The 13,179-nt window shown below is 42.1% G+C and overlaps 1 protein-coding gene across 5 annotated transcripts in view; it reads right to left on the minus strand.

Moving 5' to 3' along the window:
* Positions 1 to 13,179, minus strand: part of LOC125321435 (alpha-2-macroglobulin-like) — a 37,362-nt gene that overhangs the window by 14,882 nt on the left and 9,301 nt on the right. The window contains exons 6-20 of one of the 5 annotated variants that reach the window (XM_048294283.1): positions 12,847 to 13,015; positions 11,645 to 11,729; positions 10,807 to 10,930; positions 9,959 to 10,073; positions 9,722 to 9,831; positions 9,123 to 9,284; positions 8,625 to 8,852; positions 7,248 to 7,311; positions 5,839 to 5,981; positions 5,346 to 5,495; positions 4,962 to 5,132; positions 4,149 to 4,242; positions 2,623 to 2,749; positions 2,109 to 2,337; positions 549 to 675 (exon numbers count right to left, since the gene is read on the minus strand). In XM_048294283.1, the coding sequence (XP_048150240.1) occupies positions 549 to 675; positions 2,109 to 2,337; positions 2,623 to 2,749; positions 4,149 to 4,242; positions 4,962 to 5,132; positions 5,346 to 5,495; positions 5,839 to 5,981; positions 7,248 to 7,311; positions 8,625 to 8,852; positions 9,123 to 9,284; positions 9,722 to 9,831; positions 9,959 to 10,073; positions 10,807 to 10,930; positions 11,645 to 11,729; positions 12,847 to 13,015 (2,098 nt within the window). Of the gene's footprint in view, positions 1 to 548; positions 676 to 2,108; positions 2,338 to 2,622; positions 2,750 to 4,130; positions 4,243 to 4,961; positions 5,133 to 5,345; positions 5,496 to 5,838; positions 5,982 to 7,247; positions 7,312 to 8,624; positions 8,853 to 9,122; positions 9,285 to 9,721; positions 9,832 to 9,958; positions 10,074 to 10,806; positions 10,931 to 11,644; positions 11,730 to 12,846; positions 13,016 to 13,179 lie in introns of all 5 variants that reach the window. The other 4 variants (XM_048294282.1, XM_048294281.1, XM_048294284.1 and 1 more) reach the window with 4 other exon arrangements.

Raw genomic sequence — 13,179 nt, forward strand, 5'->3', positions numbered from 1 at the left:
GTCTGTGTTTGTGCTTGGCACTCTGTGATGCATTACAGAGAAGCTTTTCCAAGAGGAGAACTAAATCTGAGAGAGGGTTTTATCTTGATCCAGATGCAGCCTTCCAGACCACCTCTTTTGTGATGGCTGCTCAAGCAGGTGTTAGTCCATCAGCATGAAGAGTAGTGATGGGGAAGGTCTCATAAATCAAATGGTCTTTTTCTGGGAGGCTTCAGAGAAGGCAAGCATTGATTAAAAAATTTCAGACCCAGACACACTAAGACAAGATATTCTTAGCTCCCAACTGGAATGTCTGGGTGCTTTGCATGCATTAAGGGAATTTGTGATTTCTATTAAAATGTTGGGAAAGCCAAGGCCTGTAACACATGGTTGTTTAGGACCTGGAAACACTACACCCAGTGCAGTGCTTCACCTCAGGGTTGGACTTCTCACTTCTGACACAGAGAAGGTCCTTCCAAACAGGTTTGGAGTCACCTAGCTCCTCACACCAAAGATCTGATGCCATACACAGATATCTGATCCCAGTATCTTGTCATCCGGTCTCTTACCTAGAGATCTTGGTGTTACAGCCCAAGCAACCGTTTTTCTTTCATTCACACAGATGCAGTAGGATTCTTCCTGTTTCCCCACTGATACAGCCAGGAAATCAGTAGATTCAGCCAGAGACACACTGACCTGCCAGTTGTACAGAGAGGGGTCATGAGGTTTGGACTTGCAGAGGAGCTGGAGTTATTGCAGACAATGCAATGCATGGAAAAAAGTGGTGGAGCTGGTTTTCCTGGGGGATTGAGGACCTTGTGGGTATTGCAGAGCAAGAGCTGCCTGATAAAGGAGAAAATGACTGAAATGTGTACAATTGTAAGAGATCAGGGAGGTAAGCGTAAAGAACAGGATCTTTGGCAAGGAAATCGATTCTGGGAAAATGAATAGCACAGACCAGTTGTGCTATGAATTCAAGATCTTTCTCATGATTAGTTAGATGAAGAGATAAAACATCAGCAATGGGACAGCTAGTAAGGGAACAAAGAAAAGTAGAATAAGGGAACAAGGAAAAGTGGAGTAAGGAACCTCAAAATAGCAAACAAAATAGGAAAGACATGGACATAAATGAGAGTGTATTGGAATGACTGGATAAGTGTCCTTCCTTGTTCCAGCTTCACTCCTTTTAGAATAAAAATCTCTATTTATAAAAAACTAAGCAGAGGTGATTGAGATTCTGTACTAATCCTTTACCAAATTTTCTCTTTTTTTTTGTTGGAAAAAATTGCCGGTAAGAATGGTGAAGTTATATAACTCAGTGTCTTAGAGACAGATGCAACAAATTACAGGAGGTCTGCACATTCCAGAAAATCTTCTGTGAAGTTTTGTGAGATGAGACTAAACGCTGAACACAGGTATCCACCCCGTGAAGCTGGAATTTCCATGTGGGTATGCAATGATTCTGTGATCTGTGAAGAACCCAAGTTCTATATTTCTATAGAACAATGACACAAATTTGTGATGACAAGGCTGGGGGTCTCAATAGCAGAGCTTTAGGCTCTGAATCAAATGTAGCTTTCAAAACTTTGTGGGGAAAACATACTCCCTCTTCACCGAATACAACAAGGATTTGTACATACATACATCACCCTTTGTATAAGAACCACTCATTTTGGTGTAATAGTACTTTTGTAGTTTCATCTGCACCTAGCTCTATTCCTCTGCAATCACCAAAAGGAATGTTTTTTGTATGTGGAGACAGAGCATGGCCAGCTATCCCTTCAAACATTGAGGGTGGTCCATGTACTTTAGGAGAGCTTGCATTATTTACTCCTAATATGAAGACAATTGCCAACATGAGACACAGACAAAAAAGATCTACTCCACATCAATATGGGCCAGAGTGCAAAGATGATTTTACCCCATGGGGCTATGGAAAAAGACTTGGAACATCTCTTCTTATGCCATCAGTTGCCTCAGTAGTTGCATTAAAGCAGTTAGATCGGTTGGGATGTTGGCTGAAATTATCTTTGCAGATCAGTCATCTGGCTTGGAACACCTTGTTGAAAGCGACCCACTGTAGTCTTGCCTAAGCTGTTAGGCTGAGCAAAGCTATGAACATCTCTTACCCTGATGCAGGCAGGCAGGTAGTTGAAAACGGTGGCTTTCAGCGTGAAGGACTCCCCACGCACTACAGAGTAGGGCATGGTGAGCTCCACAAAGAAGGGCTGGAAGGCTCTGAGGGACACTGTTGGGGACAGGCCAAAGCCCGTGTCTGCCGAAGTACAGAATGCATTGGCTTTCCACTCAGTGATGGTGTCAGGGATGGTCACTTCTAGATCAGCTTTTCCCTCAGAGCTGGTGAGGGACAGAGAACAAGACTTCAGTTATATTCTGATGTTCATCTATTCTCCTCACAGCCTATAGTGCAACATCTGCTGACAGCAAACCCCTGACCAGCTGCGATATAGGCACTGGCTTTTGCATGTTCCTCTGAAGCATCCTATACTTAATGTCTATAAAAAATCCCTTTGTCTACTAGAAATACTCCTCTCACTGAAGTACCAATACATCCACTGAGGCTTTAACTTATTTCAAGGTTTTGTCCTAGTGACCACACTCTACATTCCCTTAAATACTTACTTCACTGAAACTATGTCCCAGATCCATGTCTCTGGGAAGTACTTCCGGACAGTCTCCATAGGATCGTCATCAATTGTACCTTCTGTCAAGACATAACTCAATTCTCCATGCAGATTCATTGTAGAGACTAGCAAATTCATTCAAGGACAGGGAGAAAGGAAAACATGTGTCAAACTCCATTCTAAACCAGGAACATACTTTCCCTCCAAGTAGTTGTTATTGTTAGGTAAAATTTTAAAACTGACAGCTTTGACATCTTGGCCACTGGAATCATTAATTTCTCTGTTGCCATCTCAGTATTTAGTTTTTCTTAATGTCACTGCTCTTCTTACAGAGATTGGATGAAGTTAAGCATTCTTCCCCCACTGCCAGCAAACCCAGCAGTGCCGAAAGAACCATGCATGATGGTGTTATTAAGGTTATATTTCTATAGCAATACAGAATCAAATGTGAAACATACTGCCCCCAGATATTACCATGGCACATAGTTTAATAATCTGGCTGAAGAATTGATTGCATTTATACATGACCAGAAACAGAAGACACACTTAGCCCTCTGTCTAGGAATTTTTAAAAAATGAATATGGGTCTTTACATCTCTGGCCATTAGCAAATATGCAGAAAGATGCTTTCTCACAGTGTTTCATACTGTTCTGCCTTATGAATGACTTTTCCATCAGCCTTAGAAGACTTTACATCTTGTCAAAGCAGAGAGCCGTCTTGGGCCATACTCTGATGACAAATCCTCCATTTCAAAACCAAAGATCTGATGTCTTATGAGTAGATGGATAGAAGCTGTCACTGGACCAAAAACTATAATTGTTTAATTGGAGCTGGGATACTGCACCATAAAAATCAGTAACTGGAAGTGATATAGGTGAGTCTTGCTAATCTCAGATCTGTTTAAGAAAACAAGAAAACAAAAGCAATGTCATTCTCCTATCTTCACAGTCACTGAACCTCCAGAGAAGTGACATGACCTACCCAGTCCCTGATAGTCATGTAAGCAGGGAAACTGGGAACAGAACCAAATTTCTCAGCCCCCAGTAGTAAAATACTGACCCATGGGTTGTACCACCTTCTCATTTGTCTTGGCCCATTTTTGCCCTAGTTGTTCCTCTAGCTATTGCTAGAATGTGGCTGCCTAGAAGTAGATGCTCCTTTTTTTGGGTTTTCATTGCTGGACTCAGATCTGATGGGAAAAAAACCCCACTGCTTTGTGCTGAAAGACTCTTTTAGTGCTACAAGACCTTCCCTGCTGTAGGGGCTGGCATGGGAGTCACCAAGCACGCACAGTTCTAGTCAGGCTCATCTGGCTGCCTGGTAAGGTGCAGGCAGAGGTGAATCAGTTTCATATTTCAGGACTAGGTCCAGAAGGGAGAGATCCTGAATTAGGTCTGCATACAGGAACACAATCAGATCTGCCTGTGTAATTAATATTCAAAGATTCAAAGAGGGAAGGAAAGAAGTAGGGTGGTAAATTTTAGGAGGTTGTGTGAGAGGCAAACCCAAAAAGGTACTAGAACCACTGTTACTCCTTTCCATGATGTGTTCTGGGTAATGCTCGCAGAGTTCAGGCTTATGGATCTTGCTGCTAGTGAAGACTTTTAAGCCCAATTCCTAGTAAACAAAGAGAAAGAAGAACAAAAAATATGCAAAAAATGGTTGGATAATAAACTTTATTTAGTATGTCAAGAATGGGTATACCTAAGTCTGGTATTGGTCAGAATAATGAAGGCTTGTATGTAAATCGCAGATGGGCTGGTTTGACACAGATGTGGGGTCTCTATCATGTTATTCTCATTCTAAGGCTAAATCCTGGGATGATCAGATGGAAAGGCAAGGCCATAGGCCTACCTTGGGGACAGCTGCCTGGGTGAAAATGGCTTGTGTGAAATGCATTGGAGTGAGGGTACCCAAAAAGATTTGTGCAGGACGCTTTGGAAGGGTATATGCGAATTTGTGGGTTATCAAATTAACTGCTACTTTATTAGAGACCTATTTAAACCAGAGAAAGAAAACATGAATGAATGTGGAGTTTCTAATATTATGATACTACAGGTAATTTCTCAGGACTGTTTCCTTACCCAAGCCCTTTTGCAGGTGTCTCTACTATGAGGAAACCTTTCAAAGGTCAAATGGTTTAGATAAATAGTTACTACCTATGGGCTAAGATGTAGGAACTGGTCCTGGTTATTTTCTCATACAAATGTGAGCAAGTTTACAGCAAATGAGCTTTTTTTTTTTCCATTAAAAAGCCCTTCAGGACAGGCAAGAAGAAGAGAGGAGACTTAATTCCAAAAGGGAACAAAAGAGAAAAATGAAAGGCTGGTGCTTACTTTGAGAATGTTGTAGGCATCACCTTCACCATCAGATGAAATGGGTACGTAGAGAAATCCATTTAAAAACAGATTGTCAAGTGACACACATGGATTTACGTTGTCTTCTTCCAGGTAGTAGTCCATGAAGCTATAACCCCGGCTTTCCTTCAGTGGGAGAAGATGATACACCTGGGGAAATGCAAAAAAACAGGGAAAAAATGCAGCAGGTCAGCACTTACAGGGACAGACAAAACCTAACACTCTGTTGGTGAATGCCAGCTCCTAAAAAGCAAGTGTAGGGAATGCAACTGTAAAAATACATAGCCCCATGTCTACAGTGGTATTAGTGGGTACTTGGTTTGTTCTTGTACTTGCTCATTACCAAAAGTAGCCAAGACTCACAGAGCTGGGAGAAAGCTCATTTTCAGGCTTCATAAGGAGAACACTCTTGTCCACTGCATGGAGGGCACACAGGGATCTTGGAGAGGCATGGAGTCGCAGGTGTGTGTCGGAAGCAGGAAGACCTTCCTTGGGTGCAAAACTCAAGCTCACCTGCAAATCCAAAAGGAAGTTCAAGCATCTACTTTTCCAGACACTGTTGCATCTATTATTCTGACACTTCTAGCCTTGTGAATTGAGCTCTGCTAGTGTCTAATGCATATTCATCTTTGATCAATATAATTAACAAGGATGAGTGATTCTCTTTTTGTTTCTGTCTTGTCCCACTTTTTATTTTTATAGCTTTGTAGCTTATTCAGGTTCATCAATCCTCAGTCAACATCTGGTCAGAACATTTCATGAACCCATTGTGAATTCTGCCTTCATTCTGGAAATCTAAACTGAACTTCTGTCCACAAGACAAACATGGGTTGTGTAAACCATGGCTTGTACTCACTTTATTGGGGAGGCACATTTCAACCCGGAAATCTTCTGAACTGGCGATGACTTCCCCACTGGGTGAAGTGGTGTACACAAGCATTTGTGCCACAGGAGCAATTGCTGCCTTGACAGGGAAGGTCAGCCGAAATGTCCCATAAGCTAAGAGTGAAAAAAGGTTATTCAACATGCAAGAGGTTCCAGTATATGCATTTGTCTTCCCTTGATAAAAAAGTCAAGTTCACGTCCCAGATAAAAAAGGTCAGGTTCACTCATGCTGAAAGTTTTTAGTTATGAGGAGCTGGAAAACAGACACGTGACTAAAATCTATGGCTGTTGCTGAAGACATCTGCATTCAAAGACTGGTTGTGAATTGACAAATGAGATGAGTTTGGAGGGCCTCAGTCTGCCTTTGAGATTCTCCCCAGTTAACACCTGGCATAATTTCTTGATGCTCCCAACCCCTTTTTTCCCTCATGCTCCAAGATCTACAGAAAATAGTCAAGGCAAAAAAAAGATAACATGACTGTTGGAAAGGGTCACAGCAGTCAAGGTTGCGGAGTGGCTGAAAGAATAACTTGGCAAGGTTACTGCTAAGCAAGCACTTATCTGGAACACCAAACTATTGCTCCAAGCAGGGTAGAAAATGCCCTTCTGTGCTGGAAAACCCCTTTTATCTGGGCCTGAGCTTTATGTCACAGTCTAGACAAGGTGACAGATCAGCCCTTGGTATTAGCCCAGGTGTGACTTTAGTCACTGTTTCTAGTGAGGATACAGAACTTTGTACAGCACACAAGATCTTTTAGTGCCATAATCTGTTTATATCCACTGCAGTGCAACTCCTCCTCACAGACTTATAAAATGTCTCACTCTTCTCATTTTCAAAAGACATTTTAAGTTGCATCCCAGCCTCAGTTCCTGAAATGTGTAATCCTTGGATATTTATGTGAATAAATGTAAATTTATTGATTAGAATATAGGTATGCATGTGTTTGCATGCTTACAAGGCAGGAACAATACAAAAAAAAAATATAAATTAAGGAATGTGAGAGAGACAAAGAAAAGGAGACACACTCTTCCTGCTTGTTGTACACGTGAATCTCCCAACATTGGTAAGAATTCACAATCAGAATAGGGTAGAGAGGCCATCAGAAAGTGCTGGTTTTAGGAAATGGCCAAAACTTATGTTTATTTTTGGTTGAATTTTCTAACATTTTCTCATGAAAAAAATAGCGCCTGTTGGAACTCAGAGAAAACAAAACTAACCAAAGCCACTTCACCTAAAAAGGTTTTATTTTGAAAATTCAAACATTACATGCAAAGTTTGAATGAAATATTAAATACAGTGTTTGAAATGAAGTAATTTATCTACATCCCCCCTGGCCCAAATTATCATCAGAAATACTAAAAAAACATAGTTCTGCTCACCATCTCCAGGATTCACAGTGAGATCATGGGTGTCAGCTAATATGATTTGTCCCTTGGCCATCACCTGTGTAACAGAGAAATCTTCCTGTAATTGTTGCTACCGGTGTTGAAAGGCGGGAGAAGGAACGTTCACTGGGTTAACTGTAGGGTGTGAGAAACACCAAGAAGATGCTAAACAAGTGCCAGGCTGGAATTTACTGGGTCTTTGGACACAGAAATATTTGCTCCTAGGAGGACCAGTGTTTCCACACTGATCATTCTTATCTTTGCTTTTGTACGCATTACATATATAGATCAGGTTCAAGTCCATTTTGCCTCTAACCACACATAACTTTGGGAGTCATCTGCACGTTTTTAACAATTTGGAACAGGCTGGAGGTCAAAAAACCTCCTCATTCCTCTCTCAGTTGCACTGTGAAACACTGTGAAGAAAAATTTCACCAGGATTAGTTTTATAACTGCACAGAGTCGGGACAGAAGACCTCAGGCTGCAAAGAATATGAGTTTGAATAAGGTACCTGAAGTCAGGCAGTAAGCAATAGCCTAAATGTAATTTCCTCATTTCTAGAAAAAGATTCCTTTTTCATAGTCAAAAGTGCCTTTTATTCAGTTACTTTTGATGTGGAATATTTATTCCATAGCACCATATTTGAATCTCAAGTTGTGGGATCCACACCTATAAAAAATGGAAGTTCTTTCACTTTTTGTTTACCTGCTGTATGTGCATATTTAACCCCAATTTTCCCAGGCTACTGAGATAAGCAGGTATCTTGTCCTTCCATTAATTCTTAGCAGTCTTCAAAATGAGCATGTAGACCTCTCTAGCACAGGTTTCTATTCTCTCTTTTGAATATCAGCCTAAGTCCCCCTGATGTTCTGTACAGTCCACTGGAATGAAGTGTCTGTTCCGCTGATATTTTTCTTGTTCTCCAAAGCTACTCTCATCTCCTCTGCTAGTGGCATTAAATGGGACAACCAGAAAAACAAATTTCGGGAGAAAGACATTCTATTTGAATATTCATTTGATTCTTCCTTTTTTCCCTAGAGAAACTGACATGTCATTGTTTGGTCACAGTTCAATTATCTCTCTTCTCTGATCCCCAAAATGAACAAATTCATAGTTCTTAAGGTCAGCATGTTATAGTCTGCCCCAATTACTGTGGTCTCCCAAAATTCTGCACACAGAGGACAAAGAAATGAGAAACATTGGGGAAATGTATTTAGATTGCACTGTTGCAGGCCACACTTTCCATTTCAAACCCTCTCCATCATTACTGGCCATCTAGCAGTGCTCTGGTTGCTCATCACGGAACAGAGCTAGAGATGACACAGTACTTTCTGTGGCTGTAGATCAAAGTAACCCCAAATATGTCTTACCAAATAATAAATGACAATTTTCTTCTGCTCCCCTATGGCCTCTGGTGTGAAGATATAGTGCACTTGGACCTCTGTTGAGGAGCCACAACTTAATGTCTCAGGCTTTGGCTCAATTTTGAGGAAGCTCTTACTGAGGGAGTAAGACCGAGTTACTCTGCGCGTGGCATGCTCATAGGATGGTGTCATCCAGTCACTGTCGTAACAGTTCAGTTCAGGTTTATGATCTGCCTAAGAAAGAAAAATAGAAGGTTGATAGTCAAATGAAATCAGGTAAAAAGTCACATAAAAGTCCACAGAAAAACTCTGGATATGTTCCATATTTCTCATTCTTAGGAGATTGTGGATAATCTGCAGAGAAGACGCAGAGAAGTACGGTGATCTGACAAGAAACTTGCCTTATTTTCCAGTTGTCAGAAAAGACTGAGAGCTGATAAGATGGATAGATGTTTCACCTGTTGAAGAGAAAGACAGAGGCTTACCCCTGTCTCTGCCACTCACTCGGATTTCCAGGGAGAGTTCTGTGAAGCTGGTAGTGTCTATGGAAAACCAGGACTGCCCCTGCTCGTCTGTAGTGTAGTTCCCTTTGTATCTGTTTCCACCCACAGTAATCACGATGGTTTCATTGGCAAGTGGCGCATCAGTGCCATCAACCAGCTTCACCTAACAAAGCAATAACAAACTTCAGGTTTTAGACTAGCAACAAAAAACAATTCCCAAGTAATGCATCCTCTTCCCTCTTTTCCTCCTTGCCAGACAGGATATTTCTTTATAGAAAAGAATAAAAGAAAAGAATGTGGAAATGTGTGAGGTATGCCCTGTGCTGTCAGAGGGAACAACTGAGAAAATTCTCAGCTAAACAACCCGGTCAGCCCATGGAAATTATCTATCAGGATCCTAAGTTCTTCAGTAGTTTTAACTCCCCCAGCCAGCTTCATTTGGGACCTCAACCACGTACCATCTGCCTCTTGAACCATGTAACCTGCACCATGAACATGAAACACCTGAACCACGTAACACCCCGCTACTCCATCTGATGGGATTGTGCACTTGTGTGTTTGCTCTGCCATTCATTGCCCATGGTCTCAGAAGTTCCCTACCCTCCCGAAGAGTGGGATCCCTGGTTTGTACACATTGTCCAGCAGGTCAAAGCTGATACTGCTCATGGTGGATGTGATGCCGCAGGAGCCTGTTCCAGTCATCTCGATTCCTGAGATAGAGCGCAGTAAAGAGGGATTATTGATGAATTTCTAGTCATGTTACTCCACCTTCCTTGTGCTTTCCGGTTCCTCCTGTTATGGTCTGCCATCACTTTGCCTTCTCCATGTGCTACATACCTGTGCCATCTTCTGTGATTTTGCCTTGTACCTCAATGCTCATCTCATATTCCTTGCGTAGGAGCTGAAACACCTTGGTCCTCACCACAACAGAAATACACCCATGAGCATCTGCCTAAGCAAGGGATTGGAGAGAAAATTGAAATTCTGTGAACAAAGTTTGTGCCTTGAGGAATGAGAATAGATACCCCAAACCCAACATGCTTAACTTCTATTCATGAAATTCCAGACTTATCTTCAAGGGCTGTCTCCAAGACCAGTACTTGTGTTCAGCCTGTTTCCTAGTGTTTCATCCACACATTTTCTGTGTTCTGTGAGGTAGCTGACACACAGTTCTCCAAGGCACACACTGGTTTCCTTGTTAACTCCTTCCTGACTTAGTTCTGGTTTTCTTCCTGTTCCTTTCATTTTCTTCTCTCTTTTTCTTGTTGCCCTTTCTCCTGTATTTAACCCATATACAGTACCACCTCCTCTTCTTTGTTCTTCTTTATCTATACTGCCTTCCTGTTTTCTTCTCATCTTTGCTCCTTGCTCCCAGTCAGTTCCTCTCACAGTTACGAAATTCTTTCAAAGATCTTTTCTCAGTTTGTGGAACAATTACAAGGACCTCATGGCTGGCAACTGGAGGTCTGTCACTAGTTTCAACAGGGTGAGGTTTTCATCATCAGTTCTGTTTCCAGTTTAATGACCCCTCTCTTAAGAATGCCTTCCTGTGACATTCCCTGCTTTTCCCTGGAGAGAATGCTGTCTCTGGTGCCTGACTATCTCCCAACAGATTTGATCCGTCTTGAGACAACATATCCCATTAACCTTAAGAAAAAGCACTACATTTTAATCTTGGGACTCACCTGCCTAGTGAATTCTTCACACACAGATTCTGTTTCTTTTCCATAACAACTTGAAGCAGCCTGGGAATATTTCCGGCATACTTGGACATTCACCAAACCAGGAACAGGCTTCCCATAGGTGTACCTAATCACAATGTGTTAAACAATGTATCAGATGAGAGTCACAATCACACTCAGACACATCTCCTTAAAGACCTCTGTAGGTGATTTCCTAATACTTCTGAAAGGCTGACTAATCTGATATTTTAATTATTCTAGTGATTACATTTCTAGCATTTCCATAGTGAGATTCTTCCATCATCCATGGAAGAAACATTCATCCTATTCTAGGTGGGAGGTCTCTGCAGAAAAAGGTTGACTTTAGAAAATTTTTTCAGCCAGGAACATCCTTGTATTACAAAGTGCTCAGGGTTCAATGAAGAAATTGAAAGGCAATCAGGTACTCAGAAGGAGCTATTTATGAGTTAGAAATGAGAACACTGGGGTTGCATCACCAATTTAAATGATGTCTGATCTGACATCTCAGAGTATTTGATGGTTCAGTATTGGAAGAGAAGCTCTAACTGATAAAATGTAAAGACAGAAAGAGAAAATGTGAAATAAACTGGGAAGAGAGAGATGCAGATTTGTTTGATGTAATCTTTTAAGGAACACAGGGAAGACCCTTCACTTTGACCCTTCAGGCCAAGCAGCAGGCTCAGGATTGACAGAATGAATAAGTCTGCACTAGATGCCTGGGAAAAGTTTAAAAACCTTCCCTGAGCTCTTCTTGTGGTCCTCAGCAGTAGGGAAGAGTGAAGGATAAGCAAGAGAGATTTACTGGAGCTCTGTGACTCACAGACCACAGACAGACACTGGAAGCTCGTTGTCCTTAATAGTGATCATCTTTGGCACCTTCACCAGGACCTCGAACCTGGACAGCACTAGATGGGAGAGAGAAAGGCTGGTGTGAGAGGAGTGAATGAGAGCTGTGTACTACACAGCAACCCAAGCATAGAACCAGGATCATCTTCATATGAACCTCTCTGTGGTCTTCAGTACAGATGTCTACCCTTTCCATAGGATTTCTCAACCTTCCTTCACCACTGCTTGGATTCAAAGGCAATTAAGGAAGTTTGTAGTCCTTACCTTCCCTTATTTGCAGCACAGGCTTATGTGATCCCATTGGCACCAGACAGCTGAGTAGATCCCTCACCTGTGTTAGTTCAGAAGGACACACTGGCCCTGTGTGTCATGTTCACAAGGCATAACTTGTAGCTAGGACTTGGAGCTGCACATTCCCCACCTTTGTAATTTACCACATTGAAATGCCCTGAATCATTGATTCTCTTGGCTGATTCTTACTGTTCTGGAGACCCAGAGTTGCTCTTAGGCTCACCAAGAGGCACCATGGGATATTGTCCTGCATACCCAGAGTTTTCAAGTGAATCTAGCCACAGACTCTCAGGTCTACAGACACCCAAGAAGTTTTATTAGAGAGCTGGGAGTTAAAAGCCTCCCTGCAGCAGCATATTTCTCCTTACTCAGTCTCTGCTACCAGTCCCTTTGTAACATTTGTGGATTGCTCTTCAGTCACAAATTTTCTACCAAACATGTTTTCTAAGCTTTCACAGAAACAAGGAAGAGCAAAAATAGAGAGGACCACGAATAGAGAAAGAGACCTTATGCAGATGATGAGAGAAGTAAAATAGGGTCACCAAAATATTGCCATCTCTTACTTCGTATCCAGTGCTACTTGCAATAAGCTGCTGGACTGAAAAGCAACTGAGACAAAGTCAGCTGAGATTGGTGCCACAAGCCATGCACAGGAATTCTGGCATGTCCTGTGCTCCCAAGAGCACTATGAGCAAATACAAGCTCAGGCAGGTTGCAGAGATGCCATAAAGTCAGCAACCACTTCTGATACTTAGCACTTTCTGCTCAGCCCCTATGAGCCCCATTGCCTGTATATTCAGTCCCTCCCTCCTCCATTTTGTGCCCTGGAAATTCCAAATTGAGTGGTCACAATAAAAGGCATTACTGTCAAATTCCTCTCCGTACCAAATTCCTCCACACTGAAGGAGTGCTCCACATGGGATGAGAAGCTCTTCTGCACAACTATTTTGTAGGAGCCTTGGATGGGGTCCGAGGTGAGGGGGAAGGAGAGCTGTGTAAAGCCTGTTTCCAGTTCCACTCCTTGCCACTGGTACACACGGTTCCTCTGGGGATCCTGCAGGTGAGGGTAACAGTGTCACAAGAGATAGGAGAGTGCCAGGCACCAAGCTGTGCAGTGCCCAGTGTATACACATCCCAGCTGGGAAATGCCTATCTGTAATTATTCAACAATCTGTGAGGTTCTGAAAGCACTAACCTGTCAGTTCTGCAAAACTAGCA

The sequence above is a fragment of the Corvus hawaiiensis genome, chromosome 2, assembly GCF_020740725.1.
Source record: "Corvus hawaiiensis isolate bCorHaw1 chromosome 2, bCorHaw1.pri.cur, whole genome shotgun sequence".
NCBI classification, from domain to species: domain Eukaryota; kingdom Metazoa; phylum Chordata; class Aves; order Passeriformes; family Corvidae; genus Corvus; species Corvus hawaiiensis.